We start from the raw sequence: 26417 nt of genomic DNA on the forward strand, positions 1-26417 counted from the left end.
TATTGACTTGAAATGTTTGGGAACATTATCAAGCAGGCATTTGAAGGTAATGCTTTCTATTTTTGAACTTCAAAGTCCAAAAATGGGAAGTAGGCTTTGAGTCTTTGAGGTGAATTTGACACATTCAATTTTATTATGTTAACTTTAATCCCTTATTTCATTCGGTAATATTGAATGCAAAGTAAATCTTTTTGTAACCATTCTTTCACATCACAAATTGACGTGATATATTCTTACCACAAGAATCTCTTGGACTGAGGGTCCATTCCAGTAGAAGGCTCATCCATCAAAACAAGGTATGGATTACCCAGGATGCTCAAGATATAGCTCAACTGTTATTGATATAAATGATGAAAAGTAATTCCTACTATGCAACTAAACTAATTTTGAACCATTGTCTTACTCTATAAATTAATTTTACATAAACATATTTTCTTTCTCGACTGAGCTAATAATGTTGTTTCCAAATATTGATGTACTGCAAATTGTGAAGACCTTGTATGTCTCTCCTCAAAATAAAATGAGTTAATAGTAATAACATCATTGATAGATGATAATTCAATAATAGCTGTTGTGCGGAGAGAACTTTATATAATGAAATTGCAGTGTTTCTGGGCATTATTTTATTACTTATTTGGCTGGATGATAGTAACAGGGTCCCGATTGTTTGTCTCAGAAGTAAAAAAAACTTGTACCGGTTTGGGGTGCAGTCTAGATTTTTTGCCGAGTCCTCTGTCTATTGGAAAATAGTTTGAGATAGATTAAGTAATGTCTAGGAGGTATCAACTAATTGTTACGGTAGAATAAAAGCTAAAAAAGTCACGGTAAATTATGTTTTTATTGCATTACGACTGTGAAGGGAAGAGAAAGTAAATAGCAACCCCATCTATCCACCTCTTGAGTTTATTTTACAGTTTTAAAATGTTACTTTATTTATTTTGGTCTTTGGGAAATCATAGAATGGTATGTCAAGCACCATTAAAATGGTCAAAGATTGGTAAGTTTAGCCCAACTGGTTTTCGCCAATGTTGTATTTTTAATTTTTTTTTTTTTTGCCTTAGATCTGTTATCTGTTATTATATTTGGAGTGGATTCATTAATCCATTTATCTATTAAGATATAACTCTATAGGATTTAGCATTTGGACACTTGTAGGAATTGTTTATATCTTAGATCTCTTCTAGCCATAATTATCATTTTAAATGTAGAAGGTATAGACAAAATTGCTGACCTTTCGTTTGGTACCTCCAGATAATGTCTGTGCTTGCTTCAGCATATGCTCCTCCAATTTCATATTGGACATATAACTATGATATAAAAATAGTTTATAGAACATTCTTTGTTAAAAAATCAATGAAGATCTTTTTAAAAGCAGAAAACCCAAAGCCTAGTTTATGAAAATGGAACAAAGGCAAAGATGCTATTTCTCTATCAATTCAAATTTACTATTTTGCTTTCAGAAAATATACACATCTTAGAATAATCGCCCAATGACCTAGGTATCTGTCTCAAAATTAAAAAAAATTAAACCATGCCATCTTGAATAGCAATGTTAAAATAAAAATTATCTTAACTCACAAATCCAACAGATGTTCTGCCTCTTTTGGTTGCACTCCTTTGACAGCAGCAAAGCAAATAATGTGTTCTCTTAGGGTTATCCTGTCCCAAAGAGCATTATTTTGAGGGCAATATCCCAAAAATGCCATGTTCATCATGTTGTTACGAATATCTTGTCCACCCACTATTACCTAAATTGTGAAAAAAATGAAGGGATCGATTAATTTCATGAAATGCCCCATTGGAATCTAAACGAACTGAACTATAAGTTTAATCAAGTTTGTTTGGTATTCGTGAGATTGAAAAAAAACAAACCTCCAAATAATGACGCACTTTTTGATAAAACATCCGAATAATGACATCATTTTGGCGATTTTCTGCAGTTTTCGTAGATATCTGATACTTAAAATACCGAGTATGAGTACTCAAAGTTTATAAAAACGATTCCTGCTTGAACCGATGACAACGCAGCTTTTACCACCATTAGGTCCAATGAGAATGCGAGTTTCGCCAACCAATGAGAGAGCGAGTTTACCGACCAATGACAAAATAACAAGGATGATGAACCTTTTTTTACATTTTTAATGGATATAGAGAAACAAAAATAAAAGTAAAAAACCAAAAAAAAAAAAAAAAAAATCCAAACAAAAAAATAACAAAAAAAACAAACCCCAAACATTTTTAATGCGACCATGTGTTCCGTTGTATTCAAACAGCTGTTCACATGCCGGTCCCCAGCCCGGATAAACTGCAGAGGGAAAATGGTACTGTTGTGGCGTGGTTAATAAAAACTGGTCCCGCGGGTCCGACCACGCCCACTTTGTCCGCCATCTTGGAAACCTCTAAATAACGACACCCCCAGATAACAACAGAAAAACTTGGTCCCGTGGCATGTCGTTATCGGGAGGTTCCACTGTATTATTATTATTATCATCATCATCATTATTATTAATATTATTATTATTATTATTATTATTATTATTATTATTAATAATAATGTTTTGTTATTATCATCATCGTCGTCATTACAACCACCATCATCATTATTTTTATCATCATCATTATTATTATTACAAATGCAATAATTGTATACGAAACATGCATAAGATACCTCATGAGTTACACCTTACCCATCCACAAGTAGGTTTTGTCTCTGCTATGAGCATATTCAAAAACGTGGTTTTGCCAGCACCGTTAGGGCCGAGAAGTCCTAGGACATCGCCTTCATTCACCCCAAGACTAATATTACGGACTGCCACATTGGTCTTCTTCTTGCCAGGTTGAAAGCAAGATTTTCTTTCCACTCTTCTCCTGAATGTTTTCCTCAAATTTTTTGTGTATGCTAATGGTATCTAAAGAGATGACGAATAAAGAATAAAATACTACTGCCAATACCACAACAACAACAACAACTAATAATTACTATTAAAACTACTACCACTGGTGCTGTGGCAATTTTGTTTCATGCATTTACGGGTTCTGTCAGCACATCTGCTTTCAACTTTAAAGGGAAGCAGTCATGTCATAGTTATCTTGGTTTACTCATGTTTCTCGCCATGAGACATTGGCAAATACCATGATGCAATGCACTTTGGAGTGAGGAGAGGATGGCAAACAAGGTGCTGGTTGGATAGTGTAAAGGAATGGACAAGGATAAACATTCCATCCCAACACTAATGAGGAAATCTCACGACAGAACTTGATGGAGGGCCCTTACTGTTGTCATCTCTCATGTCTCATCTACGACTACCCCGCACAGGAGAATGAGGAGAGGTGAGGTTACCAAAGCCCCACTGTCCCCTGTTATTCATGAACTGCCTAAGATCGTGGATGCTCCATTACAGATATCTCAAAGTCTCTATGTGACTCTTTGTATGCCAACTATACAAAGGTGAAGCCAATGAACACAATATTGATCTCTTAAAGATGAACATTTTCATCCACAAAACGGGAGATGTTGACAAAATCCCACCAACATGTGATGTTCTGTATCAACAAGATATGAAGTGAGTAGAAAAGTGCCAGAAGACAATAGAGAATAAAAAATTTTTTGCGGCGGTGGTGGGGTTTGAACCTGTGACCTTATTGGTACGACAACTCCGCCTGGCAGGTGAGAGCGTGGCTCTACCGTGTGAGCTATCCACGAATACAAAAATATTCGTATCAAACCCAAGTCATATTTCTAGAGCTCTCTCTCTCCCACTTCTGGAGACCGCCGGTTCGCTCGCACACAACCATCGCGAAGTATTTTTGACCAGCAGTTAAGCTTAATAGCCAATATTCTCAACACAAACATATAACATAGAAACGATTGAGACATTGAGTATGCTCCGGTATATGGGTTTGATACGAATATTTTTGTATTCGTGGATAGCTCACACGGTAGAGCCACGCTCTCACCTGCCAGGCGGAGTTGTTGTACCAATAAGGTCGAAGGTTCAAACCCCACCACCGCCGCGAAAAATTTTTTATTCTCTATTGTCTTCTGGCACTTTTCTACTCACTTCATATCTTGTTGTTACCAACATAAGTGCCTGCCCCACTCACTTTTCTGATGTTCTGTATCAGAACTTTGAAAGGAGTGTCGTTCAACTGAGCATTTGGGCCACAGTCAATGCGTCATTGATGTCTTACCAAATTCAAATAATGCAAATGGAAGGAAGATAATGATAAATTGATTCATGTTTTGACCACCCTGCTTCATCCTGTTTTTGTTTTTTTTGGTTGCAAATGTCTTTGTGTGTGTGTGTGTGTGCGTGTGTATATGTGTATGTATGTGTGTGTGTGTATGTGTGTGTGTGTGTGTGTGTTTGTGTGAGGGATGGCTTTAAAATAATTTAAGACATCTTTCATTGCAAATGTCTGGTGTGCATATGTGTGTGTGCGCACATTTTTGTGTGAGTGTGTGTGTGCATGTGTGTGTATATGGTGAATTTGAAATATGTGCTATAATAAAATAACTCTCTAATCACAGATACTATTTTTCTTGCAAATGTCTTGTATGTGTGTGTGTGTTTGTGTTTAAAATACTTCCTTTGATAAAATAGCTAACTAAGCGTCATTCTAATGGTTCTAGAGATCAGGACCTAGATAAAATATATCAAACAATGTTAAGATTCTTGTGAAAGAGTCGAGTTATAAGTTTGAATGACTGGTGTGCGAACCAATGAAAATGTGTGCGAAGCGATGGTCATATAAGGAAAAGTGTGTGAAACAAAAGTACAAGGGTATTTTTGGGGGAAGAAAAAAATTGGCATGTGAGTTGTTATAAATAACGCTAGTAGAAGGTCGTTGCATTCTGAATATAGAGCAATCAATGGACTTCAAAACAGTATGTGCAGATTTGTCTCTTCCCTATGGAACTCCCGCCTACTGTCATTCTAATTCAGTCACGTCTGCAGATCAGGATTTGGCCCAAAATGTTGTGAGTCGTGCAAAACTTGTACAATTACTCTACAAAATAATTTTAACTTATTCAGTTGCTCATATTTTTTCTTGAAAAGTATTGTTTTATCAACATTTTTCTAGATGTTTCACAAATACACACTTGTTTTTGTTTTTTTTTTCCAATGTGAAAAAAAAGGGCAATAACTCATTCGAATTTTGAAATAGCTAATATTTTTTGTATAGAGCCTAAAGACACATAACCAAAGTTTTTTTTGTTCTTTTGTGCTATAGATTTCCTATTACCTTTTGAGTTCTATTTTTAGTAACAGAATTCAATGGGCAATAACTCCATCAACCAACGTCCGATTTATTTGCAATTTGGAAATAATGTTATTCTCTGTATGAGCTGTTATTTGTTCTATTTACAAGTTATAATTTTCTTAACAGTTTAAGTGATATTCCGGAAAATCAGGCTCTTTTTAGAAAGAAGACATAAATAATGAGCAATAACTCTTTGAAATGATGTATGATTAACAAATTTTTTCTTAGGGGATATATTTTGATCCTATTACAGATTTGTGGTTACTTGCAAGTTATCAACTTCTTGATATTATGGAATTTCTGAATTTAACCATAATTTCACCTTGTTTAACCTCTATGTGACCCTCCAAAAAGTCAGATCCAAGTTCCAATCAGATAAAAATTTTATTTTTTGTCTGCTTCTTTGGCTTATAAAGAAAGTTAAACTTTTACACGAATCCAAAAAACAATGGCCCCTACTATATCAGATGACAGGCAAGTACTTAAGATAGCTATGGTCAGTTAGTACCCATTTTTTGAGATCATCAAAGTAAGAGTGTGCTGTAAAGCATGCTGTCGAGGACATAGACTAGACCTCCCTATTTACATGAGCTAAATTCAGGTTATGCATGCTCATTTCATGTCATCTTGATTGCAAAAAAATTGTTAATGTTGGAAGCAAGTTACCATTTGCAAATGTATTTCTTTCTACAATATTTTTTTCATAGCCTTCAAAATATTCCACAGCTAAGCACTGTCATTTTCCTGGTATTAGAAAAGTTATACATGAATACATTTCATACCTTTTGTTGAAGTAGTTGTGCTTCTTCGAGGGATGGCAAACTGTGCTAGAAAAAACGGAGAACAAAAAACTCTTATTTATAAATTATATATACAATATTGCTCATATTAATGGAATAATGCTTTTTAAAATAATAATTTTCAAAACAAATTTGCTTTAAAGGGAATCAGCGTATGATTATCAAAATCACAGGAACATCAATATTTTGTGTGGCCTTCCCTCTTCCTCAAAACTTGTTGGATGCATGTTGGCAATGATTGGGTCAGTTTTCCAGACATGTTCAAATGCTGCAATAAATTTTTCTTTCATTTTGCAGTCCATATAGTGGAGTTGGTTCTTAGTTTTTGGGGTTTTGATTTGGCGAGTTTCCAGGCCAGTCTAAGACATTTATAATGCTGTACGGCTATGTGGTCTAGTGGTATGACACTCACTTTCAGATCGGAAGGTCCTGGATTCGAGCCTTGCTCGGCACATAGTTGAGTCCTTGGAAAGGGCTCTTTACTCACATTCTCTCACTGTACTCGGGTGTAAAATGAGTACCTGGCTGTTAACAGCGTTGCATCTATCCGAAAAAAATTTGTATTGCGTTATGTCCCGTCCTACATGTTAAATGTTTCTGTCGGCCAGGGACCCACTTGTAAAGCGCTTTGAGCATGTTTAGTGGATATTGCGCTATATAAAAGCTCTTTTTTTTACTTTAAAGCTTTAACCCTAATCGTACATCATGATTTTACCCCTTATCATATGTCAGGGGTAATTTTGTTACCCCATAACAATATACAGTAAAATAAAGAATTATCCCTATTCGTACGTTGGGGGGTAATTTTGTTAAACCATGACAATATATAGTAAAATAAAGAACTTTTCCCATTCATATGTTGGGGGTGATTTTGTTACCCCATAGCAATATACTAGTATCATAAAAGAATATTATCCTTATTCGTACGTCGGGGGTTATTTTGATACCCCGTGATCATCGTATACATATCGACATTTGTTCACAATCAAAACAATTATGTATGTATTCAGATACTTGATCATTGCCAAGATTCCCCTTTACATCCCTGTGATGTGCATGTCATCTGCAACACAAATCTACTACATTGCCAATAAGTTCTATGGGAATTATCAAGTTCAACTATTCAACGTCATTTTTGCATGGTAAGTAGTCCTTCAAAGCCATTGGGCCCATGGAGCTGGAGTTTATCCCGGTTTCTATAGCATGAAACAAGACAATAGCAATTGCTTGCTATCCTTTGGTATGGATGCTTGTCTACTGAAAAGCACTTTCCACCAGATCTAACAGACCCAGCTACCCAATCACTACTGGATGGACAGGGAGGTCAGAAAAAATCTCGACTTCACCCGGAATCAATATCAGTTGATTTGCATGTGAAGCAAGTGCTCCATCAACTGAGCTATCGGGACTCTAGCAAGGTAAGTGGAAATGGATTATGTTTTTTGCAGCTCTCAATTAAAAATTTTATTAAGATATAAGATACCACATTTGTATCTTTGCTTGCTTTTTAAAAAAAGTATAAACGTAATGACAATGACAGAGGGAATGGGTGGGTGAGAGAGATGAATGTAATGAGCGTTGTGTTGGTATGAATGTCTGCACAGAGGGGGTGGTTATAAACAGTGAGCTGTCAAGATGGAGGAAAATTACAGAGGATCTTTCGTTTATTGCATCAATGGTGGTATGGCGCTTCACAGATCCTCAACACCCACCAAAGTGGAACTCGAATACAACGGGGGTAGTGGGACTAGCAACAAAATCCCCATTGTAGACATATTTGAAGAGATGCAATACTGAAATAATTTTTTTTGTACTTCAACACTCAAGTAGCGGACTGTCCACATTTCAGGTATCACATAGCGTCACTTAGAGCTCATCACCATCTCACTCCTCATTGGGCATAGTTAATTAATCAGTCAAGAGTCGCACACCTGTCACTCTATGCTAACACATTATGCCTATGTATATCAACATGTTGATCGGTCAGAAGTACATACAATAACTGCACTCCCACCTCATCTCCGTTCCCTATGTGTGCTTTCCTCTTATCTTCTTGAGTAGTAGTATTTCTCAATTGAGTACTAAGCTTGCAACTCACACCCTTGTTGTAGCCGCGTACCAAAAAATATTAACCCGTTTCAGTCATGCATGACTTATATGACTTACATAGGCTGTAGAACGGGGATTTTCAAGTTCCCCGTTGTAGCCGAGCTCTCGTTGTAACTGAGGCTGTTGTACACCAGCTGTACTGTATAATCTAAGGCAAATCGCGGGAGCTTCAACAAATAGAAAGGTGGAGAGGTGAGACAAACCTCTAAAAATAGCTGAGGCAAACAATAAACACAGCTCTCTGACACGAGGGAGAACCATTAGAGACATCAGCTTCATCCCCTCAAGCTCAAAGTGGGTGTGGCCGATGTCACTGATACTTGCGGAAAAAAAAGACTCCAAAACGCACATTAATTGCATGTCATGCAAAAACTGTTCGTGTGGTAGACACTCCACAAAGAAGGCCGTGTGCACGATGTACAAAAATTAGACCTTCAGTGATTATAACAGTATGTGCCACCACCATCACCACCATCATCTGCATCAACATCAAACCCTCCCCCCCCCCATCATCATTATGATCAATTTAGTTTTTCGTGCACCAGCAACTGGGGTGACTTTGGCTTGTTTTCAAAATGACAAGGCAAAGTCATTCCAGAGATAATACTGCCTCATGTGGGCACAATGATTTTCAGAGCTCAGATAATGAAGGACCAAAGTTGACGTCACTCAGCTCTTTGATATTATTTTTAAGACAGCCTGTAAATGATAATTTCTAAGTAAATGATATCAATCAGACTAAACATTAGAGGTTACACACAGTTTTGAGTGTTGGTATGTTTAACCTGGATATTGTGATTATTTTACCTAAATGTATAGCATTGATTCAGTAAAACACGGATATAGTGAAGAGCTGCTGTAGGCAAAAAACAAAAATGTATTGTTAAAATACCTACGTATCAGTAGTTCATTAAATCAGTCAACAAGAAGAAAGACGTTGATTGTAATACTACGAGTTTGTTTAAAATATTTGCTTTAAGCATGCTATGCTGTACTTATAATTTCTTTCAAGCCTTATATTCACATACGAGCAAATAGGAAAGCATAAACTTCTCACATTGCAGTTAGTAGGTACTCAATAATAGCGATTCTACAATGGGGTAACTAAGTTACTCTCGACGTACAAATCAGTATATAGGTGGGGTTTGTTTCTGTTTGGAAAGTGGGGGCATAAAGTTACTCCCATTTGTAAAATAGTGGCGTGTTGCAAAATCGCCAATGGTCACTATGTTATGAAATTTTTTGTAACGATTTGTAAAAGTGAATTTTTGAGGATTACTGAAAATTTCATAGAAAAATTCGAATTATATGTTTTCTTAAAAGCAAAAAAGCAAGGCTTGGGGTAACAAAGTTACCCCTGATGTACGATTAGGGTTTAGCCTTTGATTTTTGCAAGGACAAGAATCGTGCTAAAATATTGACAGTTTCTGGTTGTACTACATGTTAGATAAAATAATCAACCAGAGTATTATTATTATCATTATCATCATCATCATCATCATCATCATCATCATTATTAATATTATTATTTATTAAACTGATAACATAATCAATGTATTAAATAAAAGACCAGATTAATATGGCTATGGACAGTAATAATATAATAATTATTATTCCATACCGTATGCCCAAAGTCAATAATTTCTTTATTGGATATCTGTTGGATAAAACAAAGAACAAACAACTTATATAATACAGGAAAACGCATTCAAATATGTCAACTCTAAAGCTTTTTTATCCTCCTGAAAATCCTAAAAATCAGAAAATTGACACAGAAGTTTCCAGTCCTTCTTTTTAATTACATTCGCTTAAGTGGCATCACATTATTTTCTTCTTTCACAGTACAGGGACACAGTGTTATTATCATCACAATCATCATCATCCTCCTCCCCCTTTTCATCTTCATTATTATTATTATTATTATTATAATATTATCATAATTTACTTTTTTTTTAATTTAACAACTAAGAGTCAAATACCAGGAACAAATACATGAAAACAAAAGCATGGCTGTACATTCAGTGAATGTTTCATACCTTATGACCAAACACCTTACTGCGTTAGACAAGGTTGTCCAATACAGGGACACAGTGTTATTATCATCACTATCATCATCATCATCCTCCCCCTTTTCATCTTCATTATTATAATTATTATTATTATTATCTTATTATTTTTTTTTTAATTTTAATTTTTTTTCTTTTTAAACTAAGAGTCAAATACCAGGAACAAAAGCATGGCTGAACATAGAGTGAATGTTTCATACCTTATGACCAAACACATCACTGTCTTTGTTGCTTGAACTACTCTATAAGCATAAGAAAGAACAAGAAAACTTTTGTTTATAAAGCTGTGTTAAATGTTATGAAGAACATTGGAATTTAATTTGTGCATCATTAAAATACAATGCAACCCCTAGATAGGGACATCACCTAGGACTGGAAAACCATGTCCTTATCCAGAGGTGTCATTATTCCGGGGTTTTCAAGATGGCGGAATAAGGGGGCGTAGTGAGACCTGTGAATACAAAAACAGTGCAATGCGTAGACCAGTGCCCGATAGAAGACACGTCCCAACAATGTTAGAATGCAATTGTCTCCTGTTTAAAAAAGGTATGCCAAGTACACTTTCACTCTCCAATGTGTATTGTCAGTTTTGATCATAAAGTGCTCGAACGCCATTTAACAAAACTAAGAATAAATCAAGAAAACCAAGAGACAATACAACAATACCAAACAAGAACACAGATACGCACATTAGATTTGATTTAATTAAAATCCATGCGATACTGCTGATGAGTTTTGAATGAATGAATGAGTATGGCTGTGCTGTCTCAATGGATGCTTGCTATGAACAGTGTGTGTGTTCCTTCTGGTGTGTCAGTCTGTTTCTAGTTGTTTCTAGACAGATTTGATATTTTTTGAGATCTTGATTCAATGTTGTTGGAAGTGAAGTTGGTGTACACCCTCTGTATTTTTGTTTGAAGTAATCATCCATCAAGGTTTGTGCTTGAAAATTTTCATCTCGTCAGAGCAGTTTCCATCTTTGCTGTTTTTGTCTGGCCAATGTACCCCAATAAATCGTCTCAATTGTTTGCAATGAAGGGAGTCCAGGGTGTCCAAATTTTTGTAAGACCCCATGTACCACAGTGGGACATAAGGATTGGCAGCATGTTGTGTAGTTCTCTGGATGCAGTTAGAGCTAGCATTTTTCTTTATTAACGCTATTATTAGATGAGGCAAAAATAAATTATTGTTATTCTAAACCATTATTACACTTTGGTGACAGCAAGGGTGTTTTTGATATTGTAATGTATACGATAGGAAATGATTAAGTTTAATTAGACTACAATAAAAATATTAAAATCAATCTACACAAGTCACAGTGAATACATGGCTGATAAAAGCGTGGAGTGTGAAAAGTAGTGAACAATAATGAATTTAGTAACAGCCAAGGTGAATATTTTGCTCTCTTTTGAAACTGTTATACCTCTACTGCTTAGTACATTTCAAATTATATTTTAAAAACTATTGTAGGAGAATTAAATATCATAAATAACAAACATTTTGTTATATTTTTTGTTAATATTGCCTTTGCAAGACTAACTATCTGAGGTTATTAATTAAAACAGCAGATTAGTTTTATTTCAAATTTTGAAAAAGGTGGTGCTGGTAGTGTCTGACACCAAACTTTTCTGTTTGAAATATCTTATTGAATCAATTATACTTAGTTCTGCAGTTGGAACATAATATTTTCATAGTACAGGCAGGTCTGTTGCGAACAATTTCAAATTTAGAGAGGTACTATGGTCATAACTATTGACCAAAATTTATAAACTAATTCATTTTTTGTTTCACAAGTCTGTTTGAAATAATAAATCGTATTCTGTAGTTTTAAAAAATATAATAATGCTTCTTTAAATGCAGACAATTTTATACATAAAAATTCAAGTGTGCATTTTATATACAAATGGGTATGCACAATTAATCAACATAACGTAATGAGGTAATTCTGAGCCAAAAAATAATCAAAATGCCGATGTGCATGTAAATTGATATAAAGTCAAAGTGTCCATTATTTTTTACGGTAATGATTTACATAACTGGATCTTAGGTCTTACATAAATGAGGAGTTGCCTGAGGCCAGGGGGTGTAAAAGTGTAAAAGAAAAGTCTTGGAATTTAACAATATCCAAAGCTTTCCCCTTTTTACCATGTCATCACCTAAAGCCAGAAATCTATGTGAGGGACGTTATGCTCAAAATAATTATTCTTGGAGACAATGAGGCAGGGAGTTTGGGGTTTCTCTCAATTTCACCAATTTAAGCAAAATGACCTACCCCAGAATCGTTGGTTGAAAGTCCCTCTATCTGTGAAGGCTGTCTTGGACAAACATCACTATCGTCTTCATTAAGGGCATAAATGCTGGGCAATGACAGATCATCTGACTTTGAATATAAATTATAATAATAATTTAAACCATGCATCCTTCTTGCACATTAAAAAAAAACAACCCCAAAACAATTGTTATAAACGAGGAACATACAAACCAATGAAATTTAACTCAGACATATATTTAGAGACTTTATTTACTCTTTTTTTAAAATTTGATTTAAAGGTACTTTATTCTTCAAAAAATGAAACAATACAAGAAACAATGAGAAAACTTTTAAAGGTCATTTTGTGAATTGTTAGATCACTTGGTCTTCAAATCCTTGAAGAGAGTATAATGTTTTAATGTTGTGTAAGTATGAAGGAATAGTTTTGTCAAGGCTTTTAAATTTAAAAAAACAACAAAAAACAACACAAAAAGCCTCAGCAATTTTATATTTAATCCGTAATATAATCTGTAGACTGACCTATGCAGTGTTAAAAGGATGGGTGATATCTAAGCTTTTGATTTATTCTATGTATGGCTCTAACTGAATTGTTTTCAATATGTACTAGTATGACTGACTTAGATGCCTTTCGCGTCTCGACCGAAAGATCGGGTCGCCTTGGCTGTTTCCAGTATTTCCTGTGTGAGGTGTCTCCAATATTGCCGGTCCTCTGCTAGGGTTCTCAGATTTTCAAGGTCCCCTGCCGTTATGAGACTAATGCTTTGTCCAAGTGTTGTGAGGTTTTTGTTTAGGATCACAGGGAGTGTTGTGATCGGTCTTCCTCTGAAAAGGTTCCCGTGTTTTTGGAAGTATCCCGACATGGCTTGGTTTGCTGGTATGTTTTTGTCCCTGCGTAGTATGTGACCGAAAAGTTGCCATCGTTGTTGTAAAATGTCAAGGGAGATTGGTCTTTCTTTTGTGATCTTATAGAGTGATTCATTTGAGATCTTTTTGGGGTATTTGATGTCCAGTACCCTTCTTAGCTGTGTGCGATGGAAGGCATCCAGATGTTCTTCTTCGGATTTTGTCAACGCCCAAGTGCCGCAGTTATACAGAAGTACCGGTTTTACAAGAGCATGGTACAGTTTCAGTTTGGTTTTTCTCTTTATTTTGTCACCTCTAATCCATACATTGGTGAGTTTACTGAGTGCGGCGTTTGATAGCTGTTTTCTTCTTTGTACATCCTCGGTGTCTCCAATTAGTGAGCCGACTTTCTTTGTTCTTTTCCATTCCTCTTTGTTCCTCGATATTGTTGTAAATTCGGTTTTATTGGCATTGACTTGGAGGTTATATTTCATGAGGGTATTTTGTATGATGTCTATATTTGCTGGTGTTGATCCAATAAAATCGACATCATCTGCATAGGCGATTTCTCTAGGGATTGCATTCTCAATATGAGTCGTTGGTTTTGGAATGACTTTTCGAACTTCTTTCAGAGCGTGTTCTAAGTATATTGTGAACAGAATCGGGCTCAGACTATCTCCTTGGGGGGTCCCGATGTTACTTTCGAACTGCGTCTGTTTTGTGGCCCCGTATATCCTTGGTTGTATCTTTGTGTTGCTGAGGAGAAATCGGATTATTCGGAGCTCGTCTTCGTCTACTATTTCTGTTAATATCTCCAAAAGTTTTCCTCTGTCGATCGTATCAAAGGCTGCGGACATATCGATTCCGGTTATTGTTATGGATATGTTTTCTTTGAGTGCCTTTGCTGCCAACCATTTATGTGTCCATACAACGTCCGATGTGCTTCGGTCTTGGCGAAACCCGCTTTGGCTATGTGATAGGTATTTTTCTATTTTCGGTCTAATTCTGTTGAGGACAATAGTTGACAGTGTTTTTCTTATGGTATTCAGTAATGTTATTGGGCGCAGGTTGTTTACGGGTCCTTTCGTTTTTCCTGGTTTTTGTATTGTAATTAGGACACCGCTGTTTATGTCCCAGTCTTTGTGTGTTGAGAATGTTTTGTTCATTATGTTCTAGTATATGGATGAGAATTGTTAATTAGTTCTTGAAAGCACAGATGAGAAAACAAGCGTTTTAAGAGAGGTTCTGTTTAAATATAAACATCTTTTGAATAGGATAAAAAAAAAATATTGTGAGTGAAAGTAGCAATGACAAAGCATTTATTTTTGTATTGTCAGCCACATGTTGTTTTGCAAGAGCATGTGTATGACCGTGGAGGGGTGGTGGTAGGGGGTTGAATACCAAAGAATGCTTTTCAAGAAAAATGGTGAAAGAAAAAAAAGAGTTGACGCAAGTATCCTGTAATCATTATAAAAATGTTGTTGTTTGAAGTTCAAAGAACTAAATAATCGCAGGAAATTGAAAGGAAGCTTCAAGTTAATTTTTTTTTAAAAATTCAATGCAGGTTTCCCTTTTATCAACATAACATGATGAGTGAAACACTAAAGACGAATGAGTGATGTGACAAATGGTGTTGTTAAGGCGCTTTCCAGTCATCCTTAGCATTTCATATATTGTGTTTTGTTGATTAAATGGAAATCCAAAACATCCGCATTAGTGAAGTTTCAATTCAATTTCCTATTGTTATGTGTAATCATAGTATTTCTGACCGGTGAACACAAAGTCAGCGGCTCGCATGACAATTGATGGAGTTAAGATTTTTTAATTGTTTTTTCTTTCTTATACTAGGCAGTTTAGCGAGAGCGCGAGCCGCTGGCTGAATCGGCGATCAGCCACCCATTGAGTTTTTGTGACCGGCCGTGGAAGCGACCTGCGGGAGTGGTCGGAAACAAATGCAATTTTTGTTTCGTTTTTCGGATCGTACTACCACTTCAGATACATCTTTTTGAAGAGGAGAAGCTAAACTACGAAACAGTCTTTTTCTGAAGTCGATCGGATCACTATAACTCGAGTTATTTTCTTTTGAACTCAATGCAATTTTTAAAGCTTAAGAACATAAAAACCCGTTGGGCGACATTATTTAAACTTCGGAGACATAAAATTCAACTATTAAATATTTGAATGACACAAGATATGCAAGAATTAAACTTGACGCACGACTTGTTTAACTCTCCGCAAAAAAACACGATTTTAGACTTACCGCTCAACTGAGCCGGCATTCAGTGGCTGTGACGTCACGCTTTAACTGACCTTTGGACCCACGGTCGCTGCTGATTAAACACCACGCTCTACCTCCTTTATTGGCTTATTATTGATATTAACTTTTTGTTTTCATAGTGTTTTTTCATGTAAGAGAATTTTATTCTTTTATTTTCATTCTTATTTTTTATTGAAGTAAAAGTACGAAAAAAAAAAATAATGGTTGCCATGGGAGCCGAACTTCCGCCACCTTTGTTTACGATTGAAACTAGTCTGTGTGGCCCCCATGGTAAATATTGAATAAATATCTGTACTGGAGTCCTAAAAGTGAAGAGCTGAGCCAAGACCCCCCCCCCCCCCCCCCATCCACACACACACCCTCCCATCATCACCTTTGATTTATTTGTTTTGGATTTTTTTTTTTAATGGGGAAGGGGGGTGGGGGTCATGTCGTATGATGATGACCGTCCTTTTCTCGGTAAATTTTAACTTTCAACAGCCACTTTTGGTCCACCAGTCAGTCATTTAAAACATTTTAACGTTCGGTTTGTTTACAGTTCTTTGAGAGTCCCATTTATTTTATTTAAAAAAAAAATTAAAACGGATTTATCTACAGTTTGTTTAATTATAGTGTTGACTTCCTTCAAGCCCTCACTTTTCATACTTAGGCAACAAGGAATTGATCCAATATATATCTTTTTCACTCCAAAATATTATTCCTTTTCATATTTTGCTTCATTTAACTTTGTTTTGATTCAGATGAATACTTTCAAATGTTTAAAGGATGTCAAGGAGAAGATTGCTGCTATTGCTGAGTCTCAAGGTCAAACTCTCACGTACTCAGTAGTAATTCTTAAGTTATGCCTATTCATGACCACCAAAGGAAGAAAGAAGACAATAAAAGCAAAATCCAGTTTATAATGAAAGAATAGAATTCTACCTATATTTTGGTTTATAATTCATCAAAATCCGTCCATTTTTGACGAAGTTACGTCTTCATAGGCAGTTGTTATTACTTGTGTTGTCATGAACTCGTCACAACTTTGCAATGGTAAAATTGGCCGTTTTGAACCCCGAAAAATATTCATTTAAAAATTCATAACTCTTGAACCAATTGAGATATCTCAAAAGTTTAAAAAGCATTGGAATAAGCACAGCAAGCTGCTTCTGTTAATACCAATTTAAAGAAGTTCTTTATAATTTGAAATTTTCACTAAACTGCCTACTTATACCTGTATGTTTTTACAACACTATACCTTAACTCTCTCCTTACCATCCATTTTTAGAATTTACCCCAAACTTTCATACCCACCCAACACAAAAATAGTCTTTTCCTAATCAAAAAAAAAAAAAGTAACAAGTGTATTCTATACAGAATGTTGTTCAGCAAAATGATGTCTACAACACTGTGTTTAGTATCTATAGCTGTAATCAAAGCATTTCTTAACATTTTGTGATGTACAAGAGGAATTAGAATGAGAAAACTGTTGGTTGAATCGTAACAAATTAAATGTGATGATTTTCCTATGGGTGGTAAGGAGAGGGTTAAACATTTACCCTGACGTGTAGTTATTAGCAGGTCTGATAACTCAAATTCTTATGGGCTCAATGTGATGGAAATACTCTCAAACTGATGCAAAATATTGTTCATTACAACAATGTTAAATCAAGCCCATAATTGTGTTGTTATCAAGCCTGCACTTAGCTTTACCCCCATTAGTTATAATATGTTAGATCACCATATTATTACACAGATTTTTGTATAGATAGAAGAAATGGTACTTCACCCGCATGTGAAGAGATGAGGCAGGCAAGATATTGGAAACTGTGAGGCAGGTCGCTAAATTTCCTGAGTCATGTTCTGACTTTCTCTCTCTCTCTGTATATTTCTCAACCTCACTCCCCCATTCTCTTTCTGTGCATTACTTTAACGTGCTGTCCATAACATTTGTTAAAAGCATTAAATTTTGTATGTGCTTGTTAGTGCTTAAGTATGTGTGTGTATGCGTTTGTGAGTTTCTGTGAACATTTTGCGCCTTACAGTCCACTCCAAGTCCCTTGCACACAGAATATTAATGCAAATTCCTCCAAAGTTACGAAATGCGGTACTGCAATTTTTTGCATGCGGGGTTGTATTGTAAGTGATGTTACAAATTTTGAATAACAATAGTGATAGACCAAACATTTTTATCACAATTCTGAACTCCTTTGAACTTTTCATCATTTGCAATAAACTATGACTCAAACTTTAAAATGTTTACCGTAAAGGATTGTTGAGTCTCTTTCCCGTGAGGAAAATAATCATAACAAATGGGCATTCAATGGCATAGCCTAGAAAATAATTTTGGGTTGTTTCAAATGGTGTAATAATAGCATTTAAATAGTACTTAACCATGTTGAAAACAGGTTCCCAGTGTTAATAATTTATCTCTTCCATATAATATATTGGATGACACATTTGTTTGTTAGTTGAGTATCCATTTTTTTGAAAAATTCATAAATGTAAAAAAGCAGGGGGATCCTCCGAATTTTTAAGCCTGTCTCCGATATGACGAGGAAAGTTGTATGAAATACCTTCCACAAAGACATAATATGCCCAACCTACTATTGATCAGGCTCGCCATTCTTGAATTATGTTCATTTGGGAGGGGGGTGGGATGGTACTTTGTAATAATAATGTGAAATATCACCGAATCTAAACTTCTTTATCACCAAACAGGTTCCATGTAAGTTCTATACACCATAACCTTTCAAAGGAACCGCTCCTTTCAAAAACAAGAGATGCATAATTAAGATGACATAATTATTTATTTGACCGTTCTCCTCTGAGTTTCTGATTGTCTGTCATCTGTTAATAGTATTGCTATTCGCTGCATGCCATGAAAAAGAATTCTTTGCTTTGCCTCTCTGGATAAATACTTGTAAATTCTCAGTGCTATACTCCTCATTGTGACAAATTTGCATTTTTAATCCATATTGTAATCAGTTTTTATGAATGTAGAAATCACAACAGCAAATAAATTGTAACAATTGTTCATGTCAAATGTGTACAAAGTGTACAATTTGTTGTGTCCTTTTAAACCCAGCGTGGGAAAATTAGTGAGTAGAGTGCATGAATCTTGTGAAAATTAAACCCCTGGCAAAGCCTGTTGGTGAGTTCAGTGTTCCTCGATACCAGCACAACAGTAATTTTGATCATCACTTCATTGATATTTTGGGAGAGTTGCTTGGGAGAAATGGCAACAGATATAGTGCTTGTTCTTTCTTTATATGTTGTGCGTTAGTGGAACACATGGATTTGTTTGTGACGAGAATAATTTGTGAAATCAATAATAGTATAGCCTTCTATTAAGATGTTTGATCAAGTTACCCCCCCTTGTAGTCCACTGACGTAAAATGATCAGAACAAACTCTATCAAAGTCAGTTGGTTGCCAAGGTTTACCACTAATACTGACTCTACTTATGGTTTTTGTCCACTCTTGTTAGCATTAGATGGGAAACTGAATGCCATAAGGAAAGCAAACAAACCGTTTTTGATTGTTGACCAATGAGGTAGCTTATGTTTTTAAAGCATTGGCTTTAACTGTTTAGGACATTAGCCACTTTCAGACGCAGCAAGTGTTATACTTATACAGTGCTGCACAGAAATCTCGAACAAGTTGGGACCGGGCCTGTTTGTTCAAGGTTTCTGTGTTGTGTATTTTACAAAGAATATAAAAATTGTGAGGGAATGGATAGGGGAGGTGGGGGGGGGGGGGGGGGGGGGGTAAACATGTGCTGTTTCAGTGAGGCCCAATTATAATGAAGTGGAGCGCTTAGGGCGTCTTGTTTCATTCAATAACAAGTGAAATAATGTTCTCCTTTATGTGTGCTATAATAAGAAGTCAAAGCCAGCACGTATTATTGTGGATTACACACTCAGCATGCAACCTTTTTAACCTACTAATCCAGTATCTGATCACTAAAATTCCTCACCTATCTCTCTCATGCCTCTCTTCTCACCATGTGTTCCCCTCCCTTAATCACTTCTTTGATTTTTATACAATAACAGTAATGTAACAGCTTCCAGTTACAATTGCTGGTACTGGTATACATTAGAGTGAGACGTCGCTTTCATCAGACAATGGTCAAACATGCTTCGTACCACATCCCCCCCCCCCCACACACACACCCCTTTCCCCTACACACACACACACACACACACACACACACACACACATGCTTAACACAACACAGCAATACATTTAAGGCCACATAGAGAGCGATGACAGTTATCGTTTCCGTTCAATACAAACATAAGGGAAAATAATTATATGAACAAATGCTAAAGTTCAGGTCCATTTTGTTCAAGATTTCCGTGAAGCCTTTGATAGTGTTTGAGATTTTTGTGTTGCCAGTAAAATGAAAATAGAAGGATTAAAATGAGGATTTTCCGTGTGCTGTTTCAGTGAGGCCCAATTATAATGAAATGGAGCGCTTAGGGCGTCTTGTTTCATTCAATAACAAGTGAAATAATGTTCTCCTTTATGTGTGCTATAATAAGAAGTCAAAGCCAGCACGTACCATTGTGGATTACACACTCAGCATGCAACCCTTTTAACCTACTAATCCAGTATCTGATCACTAAAATTCCTCACCTATCTCTCTCATGCCTCTCTTCTCACCATGTGTTCCCCTCCCTTAATCACTTCTTTGATTTTTATACAATAACAGTAATGTAACAGCTTCCAGTTACAATTGCTGGTACTGGTACACATTAGAGTGAGATGTTGCTTTCATCAGACAATGGTCAAACATGCTTCGTACCACATCCCCCCCCACCCCTTTCCCCTATACACACATACACACACACACATGCTTAACACATCAACACATCAATACATTTAAGGCCACATAGAGAGCAATGACAGTTATCGTTTCCGTTCAATACAAACATAAGGGAAAATAATTTTATCAACAAATGCTAAAGTTCAGGTCCATTTTGTTCAAGATTTCCGTGCAGCCTTTGATAGTGTTTGAGATTTTTGTGTTGCCAGTACAATGAAAATAAAAGGATTAAAATGGGGATTTTCCATGTTTTCGAGATTTACACATATTCAAGATTCATACTGCACTGTGTAAATAAATTCATAGTTAAAGATTTCTCAATAAACTTTGGATTTAAAAAAAGACTGTAATACACCTTGTACTGGAAAACAAAGCCGGTAATTTGTGACATCTCAGTTATCTGCTTCTTTTGCCAGTGTCCATTATAGTATCAGTTTATATGTGTCCAAAAAAGCATGTGTGACCATTTTTCTTATCAACCTGTTATAAAAAATAAGGCCCATAAAATGATTCAACTTGTGAAATGATAAGATCGCGTCATTTGATTTTCTGTCATTGCATCCAACAACACAAGAATTCACAACCATTTTAAAGCAATGATGCAATCTGATTGAATTTTAAACAATGTTTATGAAACAAATTGCAATTTGAAAGTAGTAGAACTGTGTAACTTTTAAGAATTGGTTGTATGTATGACAACTTAAATCAAAATGAGATACAGCAATGAGATAATATTATTTGTCAGGTGTTTCATTATTATTTATGTAAAAGTGTAATCTGTTGAATTAAGTGCAGTTCAGTTGGTTTCCCGCATCATGCATTGTAAAATAGCAGCTTATGCCCCCCAAAACAAAAAACAAACAAATAAACAAACAAAAAAATAACACTACAAATAAAAAACAAATCAACTGGATAGTAGTATAAGAAAGAATGAGAAACTAGAAAACATAGTAACATAAACATCCTTTATTTTTATTCCGTTTACTATACTATATAAACACAAAACTATCATAATATTACGTGTAACACTATTCTCGTTCTCAACATTCCTTCAAAACATATTGCCAACAGTATCTGCAGTCTCACTTCCTCACACACGAGAACGGAAATAATCTCATTAAAAAAAAAAAGAAAAAGAAAACCACATCAAAATATCGATGCTCATAAGATTTCGTCACAGTATAATAGATCAAAATATGATTATCAGGCCAAAATAGGATATAGTAGAACCTCAGTATAACAGTGGGACCAGCCTAAAATCCCTTGTTATAAGCGAGTCCTGTTATAACCGAAGCTCAAAACAAGTAACCCAAAATGGCATAAATCACCATTTAAAATGAAGAGTAGTAAGAAGCCTATACACGCCTAGCCTAGCTCTCTGTTGCCTTTAGCCGAGTGTAATTCAGGCGAATACATTGTTTTTGGAGATATTGAGTGGGTTTTGGCACCCCTCTTATATACATGTATAACGGATTTGAAGTCCTGCTATACCTAGTAAGTTTTACTTAAGGCAAAGAGGGATTTTTAAAAACCAGAGGATTTTAGAGACCTCTGTTATATCCTGTATACTGAGGTTCCACTGTATATTATTTGCATATAACAGATTCAGTAAAAGAAACTCAAAGTTTTTGACTAGTATGGGGTATTAATATGTCAAAGTGGCTATAGATTTTTGACAGTAATGATTTATCTCATTTCTTATTAATTTGGATTCTGAAAGACAGAGATGCAGCAGGTGGGAAATGTTGAATTAAAAAATTATTGCTATAAGTTAAATCAAGGCAAGGAGTTGGAAGTTTAACTAAATCACAGCAATATAAAATAATTCTAACCTCTGAGCCTATGAATGAAAGAGCATCTATTCGAGAACGTTCTTTCTGAACATCACTGTCCTCATCGTCAATTATATCAATGTTAGGAATTGTTGACAATTCCCCCGACTTCGATAAAAAAGGAAAAGCGTGTCTGACTTTCCCACCAGTTTTCATGAAATCCAGGATACGAAGAAGCCAGTACATCCATACCATGTGAACAATGGGCTGAAATTTTGATTTTAAAATGGCACGTTTATTGTAAATTAATTGTAAATTGGCAGACTGGGTCTCCTGCATATATTCCAAAGGTAAAGTTTAGACATCCAGACAACCCAGTCTCTATTGTGTTCAGTTAAACATTGGCTAGGTCTGGGTTTGATATAAACACTAATTATACTTCAAATATAAAACTGCCAAGAATAGCCATGTCAGGAAAAAAACCAACCTACAGATATTGCTGGATATCTGATGTTAGAGTTTCAGTCAATATATCATCAGGGTGAGTGCTAATATCACTTTATATAATATTAATATGCTATCCTTATTTTTTTGTTTTCTTATTTTAAAATCAACCTTTAAGGGCTACCGGTTGCATTTTATCTGATTTTTTAAAATCATCATATATGTGCGGATAAAATATATTATGAAAATAGAAAGGAGACAAAAGAAAATAAACTGTTACATTTCACAATGAAGTGAACATTTGACATGTTCCAATTACTCATGTAAGCCTTACTCAATTGAGTCAGTATTCAACCTACTAGTATCAATAAAACTCAACTGATGCTCAATAAAAATTGTATGTAAGCAAATTACAATAATCAATATACATATATATATATATATATATATATATATATATATATATATATATATATATAATGTCCAGAACATTTTCCTTATTATTCTTTGTTATCATTCCATTCCTTCCTCAAACTAATTTTTACCTCAACACGGTTTCATAATACATCGCCATGAGCTCCAATTCCAATACCACATGCAATGATTATGGTTGGCTACCACGATAAATGAATGTTGTGATACAGTAAACCCCCCCCCCCCTTCCCAAATACACACACACACACACACACACACACACACAAACACCAACCCGTTGTAACATATCAATAAAGTAAATAATAATAAAGTTCTCTATATCATCTTCAATTTGTCAGAAGACTGGAATAACCCAGGTGTCAGCCGCAGCTCAGTGCCACAAATTGAGCTATGGAGAGGTGACTTGCTGAAGGCCACATAATGCAGTGGATATTCGAACTAGGAATTTTTTGGGTACGAAGCAAAGACTGTACCGCTGAGCCACACTGCCCTCCCCCTCCCTCCCCATCAAATGCAATGGCACTGTACGGTTTCCTCACAAATTGTTGGTTATCTAGAGGAGTTCGAGGAGATTGTGCTGGATTGTGCGTGGGTATATATCTATACCCATAATATATATATATATATATATATATATATAATATATATATATATATATATATAATATATATATATATATATATATATATATATATATATATATATATGATTGAGGGGAGTTAGCTGAAACCACATAGAGTGCTCAACAGTTTTTTGGAACGAATTATTAATTTTGTTCTTAACTTAGTTTTTTTTACACATTCTCCACACATATACACACACACACACACACACACACATATTCCCCCTCCAAGGCAAATGCCTCGAAACGTCTGATGGATACAAAGCAACCATTCCACAACAACACAGACAAACAAAAACAGGAAAACTACATCTGACTCCAGAGGGCCACTTCAAAACAAGATACAACCAACACACCCCAACCTTCAAACACGACAGAAAAAGATCTTCAACAGCATTGAGTCATCACATCTGGAAAGTAAAATACTCAAACACACAATACAACATCACATGGAACATCGTCTCAAAACTAAAAAGCTACACAGTACACACAAAAAATGCAACCTATGCCTAGAAGAGAAATATCATATAAACAACAAACTCCAAAACACCACACTAAACAGAAACAAGAGAGAGATATTCTGCACGTGCTTACACAGGATAAAATGCTTACACACTACACAACCTAATGATACAACCACTACTAGTGCCGCGCTGAGGACTGGTCCCATGGTTCTTTAGCTGAGAACTGGGGACCAGTTCTCTCTTCTTATAACCTTTCAACGGTCCCAGCAATTCTCGCATCATACTACTGCCGTTTTTTTGTCCCAGCAATTCTTTGCCTAGGTTCTTTGCCTCTCTTCCACCAATCACCAACCATCCCACTTAATCGCACCCACCCCTTTGCTATAAACTTAACGGCACAGACGACCATCTCCCTCCACTCCGCAAACCGCCCTCTCGTGTGTGGGATGGGGGTAAGCAGGAGTCACATGACAATTATCAACGCCATGGACAATTCCATTATAAGGGGTAAATTTCAAAATTTACCACACCATAATGATCGCAATGACAATGATCTATGATGAAGGCATCACCCCTCTTCTCTAATCGGTTATTGTTTGAAACGAATGTGACTACTAAAGATGTGTGTGTGTGTGTGTGTGTGTGTGTTTCGAACCTAGCAAGTCTGATTTTTTGTTTTCTTTTGTCTATCTCTTGTCACCATCCTTTCTATCGTATTGTTGTCATTTAAAATAATACAATATTAACATTTCGTTTGGTGTTTCAACTAATCAAATAATATGAGTTTCACACAGTATATCTTCCTTCCAAAATAACAGTTATAATGTCTGTATTTAAAAAAAACCCCAATAGAATATTTGGGGGCCCCAATAGCTCAATTGATAGAGCACTTGCATCACACACAAAGGGACAGAGATCAATCCCGGGTGCAGTCAAGATTTTCTCTGATCTCACTCAGCAGTGAATGGGTAGCTAGATTTGTTAGATCTGGCAAAAAGTACTTTGCGATAGACTGGCGTTCTATCCAAAGGAAGAAATATATTTCTTTAAAAACAAAAATCCTTGAGCTTTTATATAGCGCAAGATCCACTTAATGTGCTCAAAGCAATTTACAAAGGGTCTATGACCAACAGCAACACGTAGCATGTAGAACGAGACATGACATCTGTTAGGCAATATTACAACTTGTCTGACAGAGACAACATTGTTGACGGCCAGGCACTCATATTACACTTGAGTATGGTGAGAGAATATGAGTATAGAGTCTTTTCCAAGGACTCAACTATGTGCCCAGTGAGGCTCGAACACAGGACCTTCTGATTCAAAAGCGAGTGACATACCACAAGACCACATGCCGCATGAAAAGAGAAAAAAAAAAGGAATGAAGAGGAAAAAAGAAATAAATCAAAAAAAAACTTTTCCCATACTTTTGGTCCAGCATAGACACAAAATATCAACAATCCCTTTTCCTTTCACTCCCTAATATTGACCTGACCCACTCCATCAATCTTTGCATGCAAACACACACACACATACACACACACACTTAATGGATAGTGTTATAGCACTATTTTTATGTTTTGAGGCAACAAGCCTTCTCCGCTCTTACTTACACTTAGCGGTTCTACTGCCATCTACTGCAGGCACGGTTCCCATCGTTTGACGGTCCCCATCATTTGACAGTCCCAACGATGCCTTGTGAATGTCCAATGTCGAAAAAGAACCAGTTCTTGGAACCGGAACCGGTCATTGCGGTTCTCATTTCCCAGGATCCGTAGAACTGCAGTCCTTAAACATGATTGGGACCACTCAGCACTAACCACTACCCCAAACGACCCCTCCTCTAACACTACACTACACCACACCAAGTTTGCATACATATACACACATCCACTCGTACACACACATGAGCAACCTACATCCAGAAACAACATTGGTGCCAACTGACAAGACACAACAACATGCCTCCAGAAATCTCTAGATGACCTCCCTGATGACTCCAGGAATTCTGGACAAAATAACGTTGTTGGAGAATGTGTAAAAAAACAAGGTGAGAACAAATAAATTTAATATATATATATAATATATATATATATATATATATATATATATATATATATATATATATATATATATATATATATATATATATATAATATATATATATATATGCTGTTAAAAATGCCTACAATCATTAAATCTTATAAAAAATTATTTAATAAATGCAATAAATGGATT

The 26417-nt window shown here is 35.7% G+C and overlaps 1 protein-coding gene across 7 annotated transcripts in view; it reads right to left on the reverse strand.

Annotated features, from left to right (window-relative positions):
- LOC144972794 (cholesterol transporter ABCA5-like) overlaps nt 1–26417 on the reverse strand; it is a 151631-nt gene that overhangs the window by 9792 nt on the left and 115422 nt on the right. For 6 of the 7 annotated variants that reach the window (XM_078914440.1, XM_078914442.1, XM_078914439.1 and 3 more), the window contains 9 exons: nt 22275–22481; nt 12513–12620; nt 10441–10482; nt 9796–9831; nt 6048–6092; nt 2688–2909; nt 1579–1748; nt 1232–1307; nt 238–332 (listed from right to left, as the gene is read on the reverse strand). In XM_078914440.1, the coding sequence (XP_078770566.1) occupies nt 238–332; nt 1232–1307; nt 1579–1748; nt 2688–2909; nt 6048–6092; nt 9796–9831; nt 10441–10482; nt 12513–12620; nt 22275–22481 (1001 nt within the window). Of the gene's footprint in view, nt 1–237; nt 333–1231; nt 1308–1578; nt 1749–2687; nt 2910–6047; nt 6093–9795; nt 9832–10440; nt 10483–12512; nt 12621–22274; nt 22482–26417 lie in introns of those variants that run through there. The other variant, XR_013645428.1, reaches the window with a different exon arrangement.

The sequence above is a fragment of the Berghia stephanieae genome, chromosome 5 (assembly GCF_034508935.2).
Source record: "Berghia stephanieae isolate SIO BIC M18660-M18661 chromosome 5, UCSD_Bste_1.3, whole genome shotgun sequence".
NCBI lineage: Eukaryota > Metazoa > Mollusca > Gastropoda > Nudibranchia > Aeolidiidae > Berghia > Berghia stephanieae.